Here is an 11,639-nt window from a genome sequence, read left to right on the forward strand (position 1 = left end):
AAACCGGGCCTTGAGAGGTGGGGGGTAAGTTTCTGGCTAGAAAGTGGACAGAGCTGCAGCCGTGGGAGTCACTGGTCGGTGAATCCGCAGGTTCTGTAATGGTGGAGTCTGTGATAAAGGCTAGAACATTCTCACTGGAGTCCTCTAGACTCGTGCTGTCTAATATAAATATGAGTTATGTATGGAATTTTAAAGAGCTACATTAAACATTTTTAAAGAGGTGAAATGAATTTTTAACTAATTTTCTTTACCCTAAGATCCAAAAAAAAAGGTATCATTTCAATGTATAATCAATATACTGTTTGGAATTGTCTTTCTGTTTTGTGCTAAGTCTTCAGCTCTGGTGCATGTTCTGCCTTGCAGTGCACTGCAGTTTGGACTTGCCACATTTCAGGGGCTTCATAGCCCGTCTGGCTGCCATGGTGGACAGCACCAGGTCTGGGGCCGGAGAAGCAGACCCTCACAGGTCAATGCTGCATCCTCCACACCGTAGGAGATGCTGTAGAAGATTTACCCACAAAACCACACTCCTTGCTTCCTACTTACTCAATGTCCCAACATTGATCTCTCAGACTTATTCCTTGGAAGCAAAATTGCTGAAGAAAAAACCCTTTAGAATGTTAGTGTGGCATTATCTGAAGTCATAAGGAAGAGCTAGGTTCTGTTGCCGTGAAGAAGATAGTGATCAGCCAGGACTGAGGGTACAGAGGGCAACGATGGGGCACCATAAAATCCAGGGATCAGGCCTCTGATGAGACGAGAATTGCATAAGGCTATCACCTAAGTGATTCTGCATTTCACACTGCCCTGAATTTATGATCTGAGTTATGACAATAATGAACACGCCATGCCTGCCACAGTCCTCTGGCTGTCCTGGTTCCAGTGGCCTCAGCACCCGCCTCTTAACAGCGGCTTGATTGACACTTTGAAGATACCTTCCACCTTTTCAATTTTTTGCTGCACTTGAGGATGCTAACAGAAGTTCACGGAGGAGGCAGCTTCTTTTTCTTAGACACTGTCATGTTCTTGCACCTTATTTGCATGCATTTCCCCCAATTCAAGGTGCTGAAATTCCACGTATTAGCTATATTTTCTAGAACCGGTGTGCATTTGCTTTGCCCCATACGTGGGCCTTTTGCAGGAGCCAGATGCTTCCAGGCCAAGGATTGGCTGATGGCCAAGTTGGTGGAAAATCTCTTTTAAACAATGTGGCTTGGAGATGCCACTAGCAGCCTCAGCCCGCGCATCCACAATTTTCCTATTTCCTTGATGATGCTTTGGAGGAGATACAATGATAAGATCCAAACTTCTTCTGGACTGGCGCATTTTTCCCCTTTGAGAGTGAAATGACACCTCACTGGGGGGGGGGGGTTATTTCAAATAGAAGTGGGGTTGCCATCAGGGAAACTACAGACCTTTTTTTAAAGCTTGAATCAAGCTTCCAGACTAGAAAAGGTTTTAAACATTTTAAGTACTCTCCCCAGCAGCATCCTCCAACTGTCATTCCACAGTTTCCCTCAAAGTTATGAAAAACTACTTTAAAAAAAAGCTGATGTGCAAAATCAGTAAAATATAACCTAAGCAGCATGAGAAGCAAACACAGGAATGGGAGAACATTCTATCAAATCTCCCATCCTTAGCTTCTTAATTTTACACTAGCAATGTTCCTATCTTAGAACCATTAACCCTGTATACCAGAGCTGCCCAACAGGATTTTCTGCAAAATGATGGAAATGCTCTATTTCTGGTGGTCTAATATGGTGGCGACAAGCCACATGTGCAACTGAGCACTTGAAATGTGCCCAGTGCAGCTGAGGAACAAAATTGTTCAAACTTCAGTTGACACGGCTGCATGTGACTCATGGCTGCCACACAGGAAAGCACAGCTGAATGCAGGTAGGGAGGCAGGCCCTCAGTCGTGGCAATCTTTGTGCCTCCATCGGCACAGCAGCCTTGAGATCTAAAGCCCCTTTAAAATACAAAGCACTTTGTGACTTGTTTTCTGAAGATATTAAATAATTAAACAGAACAGCTTCTATGAAGTCAGACAGGAAAAACGTCTGCAAGAAATTCTCGAAGGATGATGCTAACTCTGTTAGATGAGCCAGGAAGAGACATGGAGAATTAATGTTCCGAGACTGTGAGTCCTAGATAATGGGTCCAGCTGCAGCCCCACCTCTGACTAGCTGAGTGACTCTGGACAGTTCCTGGGGTCCCCTGGACCCTGATTCTCTTACTTGTACAACGTTGGAATCCGCTAAGCACCTCCAAGGCCCCTCCTCACTCTAGACTTACAGTAACATGTCAAGTCAATCCAGTTCAGGGAAAAATAATTCTCAGGCAGGAATTGTGTGTAGTCTACCTGAACTCCTTCCTTCATTTCAGTTCCTTTACTTTTTCACTTAGGATATAGGCTAAAAAGCATATATTCTGCTGCCTGAAAACTCAGAATCTGGGAGCTTCATGTGGTGATAACAAGACTCTAAGTGTTCACCCCAAGTGGCGTGCCATTAAAACTCCAGTAAAGAGAATCAACGGAATGCAAAGTATTAGCATTCTTTTTTTCCCCTTGTGTTTTTTCTTTCATTTAAACAATTTTCAATAACATTTCCATTGCAAGAATAGTGCAGCCCTGACTGGTGTGGCTCAGATGGTTGGCCATCATCCTGAGAAGTAAAAGGCCGCTGGTTCAATTCCCAGTCAGGGCACGTGCCTGGGTTGCACATTAGGTTGGGGCTCGTGCAAGAAGCAACCAATCAATGTTTCTCTCCCTATCTTTCTTCCTCCCTTCCCCTCTCTCTAAAATAAAAAAACAACCTTAAAATACAAAGAGTAGTACATGGAACACCTATGCACCCTTCGCCTGGCAAGACTAGTAAGCACAGTTACCCACAAGTCCAACGCCCAAGATGCTCTCTCTGCAGAGTACTGACTTGGTAACACCTCACAGTTCACAACACTGGTGTGAATAAGCGTTGGTCAGGCTGAGTGAGGATCTGAATAACTATCGACCCCCAGTACAACTATATTACTGTGTATTCTCTGTTAATCATGAACATGTAGCTCGGCCTTCAACTTTGATGTCAAAAACTTTTTAAACAGAGAGAGAAACCAACCAACCCCTTAGGAAGGAAAAGAATGAGAATGGTCTTTGAAATAAGAAGATATTGTTCTAATCCCAGCACCTCAAGTCTAAGCCCTGTGGCTTCTCTGAACCTATTTCTTTACTTTCCTAACAGGATACAATACCTACCTCAGAGAAATATTGTGAGAATTACATCTGATGATGTAAACAGAATGACATAGAGCAGCTATTCAGTACTGCTTGCTAGTTGTCTTTATAGTTTATAAGCATTCGGGAATGACAGCCCTGTGGGATAAATCCATCAGATGTGGCTATTCCTTGTTTATAGCCAAGCAAACTGAGGCTCAGAGATGTTAAAGGAAGGAGGGAGGAAAGGGAGAGAAGTGGCATCTAATGAGGTGACATGAAGGCCAGGCCTATGGGAGGCCACACCTCTATCACCTCTGTCAACGCTTGTGTCAACCCCAGGAAACAGATGGTCCCAACCACAGTTTGCAGAGAGGTGTTCAAGGCTCAGAGAAGCTAATGTCACCCAAGACCACACAGCTAGCTAGTTGCAGGAATTGGCTAAGTATCTGGTGTCAGTGCCTGTGTTAGGGTCTGGGAGCCTTGGTTAAGGACTCAAGGGCCCTGGTTAAGGGTTTGAGGCCTCGGAGGGCTCAAAGGCCTTGGTTAAGGGTTTCAATGCTCTGGCTAAAGGCTTAAGTGTCTGGATCCTCTCCTGACTCTAACTTCAGGGCTCTTCCTGAGACATCTAATGAAGACACACTTCAGAACACGGGATCTCTCACTAGCTCGAGGAAGCAAATTGTTTCTGCAGATTTAGCTGCTTCTGTCAGGTTGCTACAGGCACGCAGCTTCTCATCTTGGAAAAGCGCTCTCCCCAGCAGGCCCACCAAGGCAGGGGGTGGGCCTGCACAGTGTGCAGGGGTGTCTCCACTCCAGGAACCTAACCCATGTAACCTCAGGCCTGAGGCGATGACAGCATTTTAAATAAGGCTATTCACTGGACCCCCTTATTAGAGAGTGTCTATGGGAACTTGCACATTGAACACTATCTACTGCTGAGGTTCTGTTGTGAATGGGCTGAAGTTGGGTGACTTTGACAGGCCACAATGTTGAAGAACACCATGCTGTAATTAGACCATGCAGTAGTCCATGAGTGGCCCCCACAAAGCTGTCTGATTAATAATAAATGAGGGGGAAAGCAGGCTCTTCGCACAAGCAGCTGGTGGATGGCTCTCCGTGGGCACACAGTTGAAAAAGTTGGATCAACACTTGGCCATGCGCACCTGCCAGGTCTTCAGCCTCAGGCCCCAGTGAGAGCCACGTGGGTCCCGTAGCCAAGCAGTGTGGGGCCAGCACATGCCTAGCTGGTAAACCTCTGCATTTGTTAGTGACTTTTGAGACACATGAGTGTGTTTTATCACAGCATCCAGCTACACCAGAGATCCAGGCAGGCATCTGCCTTAACCCTCTGACTGGGATCCACGTGAAAAACAGAAGACCAGCTTCCTCTCCTACTAAGCAAATGGAAGGAGAAGCCAGAAAATGCTCAGAGGATTTGCAAACTATTAACAGTGAAGTAGACCAAATGCAGGATTTATGGGGAAAAAATCTCTAAATAGACATTCGACCAGCATAATAACAGGTGAGAAAGGCACAAGGAAAAGAGAAAGGGAAGGAGGGAGGCAAGAGGAAAGGAAAAGAAGAAAGAAGGAAGGAAAAGGAAGGAAAACCATTCATTTTGGAAACTGAGTGACATCTTTCAGGAGCCGTAAAATATGAATATATTCGTAGAAGATAAATGATTGGTGGGTGACAGATAGAAGCCATTCATCCTATGTCCTTCACTAGGTCCATTGCTCTTTCTTTATATCTAACTGATTGGCAGAAATCTCAATTTTCTGGCAGAAAACTCTTTTCCAGAACATGCCAGTGTGACACAGCTCATGTACAGGTTTTCCAAACCCCGTGTCTGGTTGTTTTTACCGTTGTGCAAAAACTGGAGACCCTGGAGAGCAGCAGACGGTCCCCAGCAGGACCGACACTGGGGCCACGTCCCAGGTGGCAGCGCAGAGAACACAGTTTCCAGTTCAGCCCTCCACAGACTAGCCTCAGAAAATACCTGCTTCCTATGTCCCCTAAAAGCTTACCGAGTGACAGAGTCATTCAAAACACTCTGTAGGGTTGGTGGCAGTTGCAGTTATCTGGCATTTTCACGAAAATACACAAGTCAAACACTACACACATGCTGTCAGGCTTTAAGAAAGTCCTCCTTTCCTCTGATTCTCTATCCCTGGGTTCCTCTGGGTGACCTCAAATGGACAGTGAAACTGTAATAAATTAAAATGAGGTGTGGGAAGGTCATCAGAAAGACAGCAAGGAACAATACCGCATATCTGAGTGAATGATTTCTCCCAGAGGGTTCATTTTAGCTCTGTGATTTTTCTTCTTTGCGTTTTTTTGAAATTACAATTTTTTTTTCTTTTGTGACTTAAAATAACAGAGGTAATTGAATCTTCTGGTCACTCTAGGTGATTATGATATTAAATTACCAGCAGATATAACTAAAACAAAGGTAAAGAAATTACTTTTACACAGAACTGAATATTTCTAAAGAATCTAAATGTCCAAAAGAAAGCTCTTCTGTTTCAGCAAAGACACCCTGTCTTGTAGTGTTCAATACAGGGAGTTTCTGATTACATATATGTAAGTCCTCGCAGCATTTTTATAGTTCAGTTTTACCCTCTGCATCTAGAAATATGAAAGATTTGCATATGTCACCGGTTGTGGCCCTCCAATAACGAGTAATGAAAATTCTTATTTATCAGCTCTAGGATCAACACCCAGGTGACAGCAGAAAACAGCATGACAGTCAGGCCTCTGCATCCATGGATGTGGAAGACTGGTTGTATGCACTGATCTATGCTATTTTATATGAGGGACTTCAGCACTCTTGAATTGGTACCCACGGGGATACCAGGGGACAACTGTATTTACCTAGCCCACATTACTGTTGCATAGAAGCTGGTGAAATAGCTTCCTCACTTCATTCAGGAATATTCTTCTCCCAGTGAAGGTCTGATAACTGCACCTAATACTGATTTTTACTCTTTTGCATTTGCATTTTAATTTTAAAAGTTTATATTGATTTCAATTCTATAGTGCAGTATGTTTATGTTCTCAGACTCATAACAACTTCTTTTCCCAGGGTTCCTCTAATATTTAATTTTTTTTACCTAGTTCAGTTACTGGAAAACATCACATAACTTCTTTATTTATTACTTTACTTCAGTTGTTTTCTTTGCACAAGTATCCATTTGGCCATTGCATTACTACATGCAAAAAGTTCTTATTTCAATTATAAAAGCAACTATAACCTATAATGATTAAGAAAACTATTTTGCAAATCAACCACTGTTTACTTCACAGTATAATCACAGGCTAGATTAAAGGCTTAAAAATAGGGATTTTTTTTTCAATTAAAAAAAAAATAAAGGTAATCAAACGTTCCTGCCAATCTAGATAATTGTGAAATTTAATTACCAGCAGTTATCATTAAAACAAAGGCAAAGCAATTTCTTTTACACATAATTGAATATTCCAGAGAAAATTTCTAAAGAGTTCTCAAAACTATATTTAAAAATTAATTTTAACCTGATTATTTCATTTCTTATGTCTCGCTTAGTAATACAGACAAAATGACACACGTGAGTGACATGAGACAACAACACCGAGTGCAAACATATTCTCAGGAAAATCAGATTTGGGGCTTAATACTGAATAAATGATTAGATCTTTACTCTTTGTGCAAACACAACTGAAACTAAATTGTCCACAGCTATTTCTCTAAGAGAGACTTAACCCGTGTTATTCAAGTTCACCTCCCCATCAGCCAGATGCTACAGAATCATCTGTTCATTTTTCAGTGCTCAATTGTCCAAATATGTCCTAAGGAACCCAAAGCTGTGTCACTAAACCCACTGGTACCTGAACAGAAAGAAAGCCTCCTACGTCAGCAGCAGCAGTGGGCGATCTGGCAGCTCTGTGCACAATGCTGCTCATGGCCCTATAAGTGTAAGCATGAAGGGAAGAGCAACCATGAAAAAAAAAAAAAAAGATCAATAGCCCTAAGATCAGAAGTTGGAAATAAGGTCATGAACTTCATCTCCAGGCCTTTGCCTGTTTCCTCTTCCTGAAATGACTTTCCCTTTCTCTGCTTTCTGGAAAAATTCTACACATGCTTCAAGGCCCACCAGAGGTGACCCTTCTAAACTGAGTCATCCTCTCTTGCCTGCTCTCTCCTCCACACACTTCATTTCATCCAACTGGAGTAGAGATTGGTATTGGCTTGCCCACCCCTGTTGACAGAAGGTGAGGGAAAGGATCTTGATTCATCTCCCCATTCACAACACTTGGGACTATGCCTGAAACCTAAAAGATACTTAATGAGTATGTGTTTAATGGAGCCCCAAGCTCAAGATCAAATTTAACGTGCCACATAAGAGGCAGATTTTACGTGTGCTGGACTTCTTTCCACACGTAAAGTCTGAGCCAGTGACTGTCTTTCTTTCTTTCTCTTTCTTTCTCTTTATTTCTCTTCTCTTTCTCTTTCTTTTTCTTTCTTTCTTTCTTTCTTTCTTTCTTTCTTTCTTTCTTTCTTTCTTTCTTTCTTTCTTTCTTCTTTCTTTCTTTCTTTCTTCTTTCCCTCTCTCCTTTCTTTCTTTTCATTCTCCATGTAGCAAAATTTCTTCACATCAAGCAAGTACTTAGGTGTTACACCCTGTGTTAAATGCTCTAGACACATTATCTCATTTAATCCCGAGAATACTCCTAAGAAGCAGGTCCTTGTTTGTGGAAGAGAAAATTGAGGTTTAAAAAAGTTAAATAATTCACCCCAAGTTACCCAAATGGTCAGTGGTGGAACTGGAACTCAAGGACAATAATCCCAGAATTTCAGAGGTAGAAGGAGTCCCAAAATTATCTTTCTCACTTAGCCTTCTTGAAGCTGAGGTTTATGACTTACTGCCTGGCACATAGTAGGCCCTCCAAAACGGCGATTGGTTGATGGCGTGCCTTCATGTCTCAGATTCAGACCTTTGTCTGGGACAACCCAGCTGCCAAGGCAAACAGGCACTGTTCTTTCCTGCTCACCACCTCTCACAGGTGTGAATTGCTTGTGTCATCTGCATTATTCATGATTCACACCTTGAGAAGTGTGTTTAAAAAGAGAACTACAGCTCTCATTATTTTTTCAAGGCAATGGGCCTGATTAATTGGTGAATTAGACAATATAAGCTCATGGCCCAAACTGATTCACATCCAATAATATATCCATGCCCAATCTTTGAACTTCAGCTTTCACATAATTTTTCAGTTTCCATTAGGGTTTAGAATAGTGGTAGCTGAGCAGCAAAGAGAACCATCACAAGCACCTCTATCCTATAGCTTGTAAGTACCGCTGCTTCAAACCCATGTGTTCTTCCTAAGGCTGAGTTGGGTTTTGCAATGAGATTTCTGACGCTACACCTAGACCTGAAAAATTCAGATGCCACGTCACCTGTAATTTACACCATCAGTAAATCATGTGAAACTGCTGCCTTCTGGTCCTTTCTCCATTCTTCTTTCCTTTAACCACCTCTCCCTCTTGAGTTGATTTGCCAAGTGGGAAGTTTTATGAGAGGGATAACCATATGCTAATCACGAGCCAACATCACTGTATTTCAAATTTAATGTTAGTCAACCAAAATGAATTGAAAAGCAGCAGCAGTGGGTTGAGGGCACTAAAAATAAGCTGCAGCATTTGCTGAGTTCTCAGAATTAAAACCACAGGCGGTCAACTTGTTGCTGCTCTTAATAAGATATGACAGTTCTGTCCCATTGGCTGCTACTACCAGAAACTCGAACTATATGTACCCTAAAAACACTGTGCTCTTGGTTAGTTGGCAGTGACCAAGAGAGGGAGTGCCGTTTCCCTGGAACTAAACCTGTCAAAAAAGGTAACAGATGGCTTTCAAGTGATCACCCTTTGCCACATCACAACTGCACCTGAGTCAAACTCACCCTGCATTTATGATTTAATTAGTCACACAGGAACCAGATATGGTTCCTTGATTCCTGTCTTGCTGTCTAATATCTCCAACAAGGTGTTCCTTTCTTTGAGTTTAATTTTGGGTAATAAACATAATGCACCATAGGAATTAGTACAATATTAATAATTGAGTATTTCCATTAGGACTTCCAGACCTTCTTGACCCCTGAATGTTGTCTGCTACACTAAATGTCTTCTCAGATATCCCTTGAAGGTTTGTCATTAAAGTTTTCAGTGACCAGAGAGGTAGGATCTCATGCATCACTGTGATTAGAAACCTGCCATACTCAGAAACCGGGGGTGGGGGTGGGGGTGCTTCTATTGATTCTTGCTTCTTCAGATTCATTAGTAATTTCTTTCTCTTTAATGAGACCCTCCGATCAACCATAGAAAAACTGAAAGAAGCCCTTCCTTGGCTCAGTTGCTGGGGGGGCGGGAGGCGGGGGGCAGTATGCCTGGAAAGTGAAATTACAGACTGTATGTATTCCAAGAGGCCACACAGGGAAAATCTCTCTCTCTCTCTCTCTCTCTCTCTCTCACACACACACACACACACACACACACACACTTGTATAACCAGGCAAATTGTCAGAGGCTGGGCTCGCCCTCCCGTTTCCTAACTCCCTTCAATCAGGATCAGAAGGACACAATCCCTTCATCCCTCCCATCTCAAACCCCAGCCGCAAGCGTGTCTCTCCACGGAGCTAATTTCTGAAACAAACAAAGAAAATCAAGTCTGCGAGGAGCGAGGGTTTTCTCCCCTTTGCCTTGAATTCGGGCATCCAGCGTAGTGGAGCCGCATTGCAAGCGAGTCGGGGCGCCCAGCGTCACCCTAACCTCTCACGCCGCGCCAGCCCCGGTTCCAGCGGCGCCAGAAAGTGCGAGCCTGCCCTGCTCCTTCCGCCTCTCCCTGCTGCCCCCAAACCCCCAGGACGCCCGCGCCCGCACACTAAGAGCGCCAATGCTCTCCCAGCTCTGCGCTGTCAGATGTCAGGCGCGGAGGTGCTGTGGGCTCCGAGGGCGCTGGGAAACCAAACAAGTGTCACGCAGGACGCCTGCTCTCACTCCGATAGAGCGGGCAGGGCGGCCACAGGTAGCTTCTATCCATCACAGGGCGCGGGGCGAGGGCAAGGGGCGAGAGAACCCAGCGCGGCAGCCGCGCCCGGCAGGCTGAAACTCACCGGAGGACACCGAGGAGCCGGACAGGCTGGAGTTGCTGGACGCTGCCATCTCCGCGCGCCCCGCGCGTCGCTGCTGGCTCAGCCCCGGTGCGGACGCAGCCTCCGCTGCCCTGGCCCAGCTGCTCGCAGGCTCCGCGGCCCCCAGCCCATGGCAAAGTCCTAGGGACACGCAGAAAGCACCAGCCTCTGGACTCTGCCTGCACTTCCTGCTCCACCAGATGACGCGCTGCCGCCGCCGCTATTTATTTGTGGTTTCCGTCCCTCTGCGCGCCTTTGCCCCGCTTTTCTCCGGCTGTCGGGCGGTAGGTAGATGGGAGCGGACGGAGGCCAAGTGGCGGCCAGAGCGGACCGATAGTGACTCCAGCCGAGCCCCAGCTGCGGTTAGCGCTCCGCGGCGCACAGCTGGGACCAGGGCGCCGGGGCGTCCCCGAGTCACCCCGCCAGCTCCCCTCACCCTCCCCTAGGCTCCTGCCTTCCCAGAGGCACTTGAAACAGCCCGGGCAAAGGCGGCGGGAGACAGACAGACAGAGCGACCTCCCCCTTCTCCCTCCGCCCCAACTCCGCTCGCGTGCACACAAAGGAAGGATCGGAGGCGCGGGAGTTCGGGGGCTGGTTCAGCTGCGGCGGGCTTGACAGCTCCTGCGTCGGGGGCTGGAGGAGGAGGCTGCGTACAGCCGGTGGGAGGACACTGGACCAAGTAGCGGGATCCCTAGGTGCTGGGGAGGTCGCCGGGGGACGCGGGGTGAACGTGGCTGCCGTGCGCAGCGCTGCTCCAAGGGTTTAAAGGCGGCTGGCAGAGAGGAGTAGGGGGAAGGTATTGGGGCTCTCTGCGCCTGGCCAGACTAAGGAGAGTGGCGAGAGGGCCGGGGTGAAAAAGGGAAGGCGAAGGCGGGGTCACTCGGGACACGTTGTTAGGCAGAAGGTGACCTGGGGTGCCAAACGACTGTAGAGCGCTCCTTCCACACCCCTCCAAATTGTCCTTTGTTGCTCTGGCGCTGATGGTCCCAGCCCCGCAAGAAGGTAAGTTTTCTAAAACACCCAGCAAGCCAATCCAGCTGCAGGTAAGTACCCCAGCCATGGACAGTGCCCGACGCGTTCATGGAGCTTTTGAGGTTGACCTTCAAAGAAATCGAGACGGTCCAAATATGCCATCAGGCCCACACAAAGCCAGGTGTCAATAAAAAAGAGGTTCTTCGATTTCGTCTTGCAAAGGATCCACACAAAATACAGAAGATTGGCCACAGGTCCACCTGTGCTTTTCAGGATAAGACACTGCTCA

General features: G+C 45.9%; 1 protein-coding gene across 1 annotated transcript in view; it reads right to left on the reverse strand.

Annotated features, from left to right (window-relative positions):
• The window catches only part of CHN2 (chimerin 2), a 242,163-nt gene extending 231,117 nt beyond the window's left edge, over positions 1–11,046 (reverse strand). The window contains exon 1 of the mRNA XM_090287070.1: positions 10,361–11,046. Coding sequence (XP_090143196.1) covers positions 10,361–10,409 — 49 coding nt within the window. The 5' untranslated portion in view covers positions 10,410–11,046. The remainder of the gene's footprint in view (positions 1–10,360) is intronic.
• Positions 11,047–11,639: the final 593 nt, after the last annotated feature.

This window comes from Furipterus horrens, unplaced genomic scaffold (genome assembly GCF_987537825.1).
Source record: "Furipterus horrens unplaced genomic scaffold, mFurHor1.1.pri manual_scaffold_9, whole genome shotgun sequence".
Classification (NCBI taxonomy): domain Eukaryota; kingdom Metazoa; phylum Chordata; class Mammalia; order Chiroptera; family Furipteridae; genus Furipterus; species Furipterus horrens.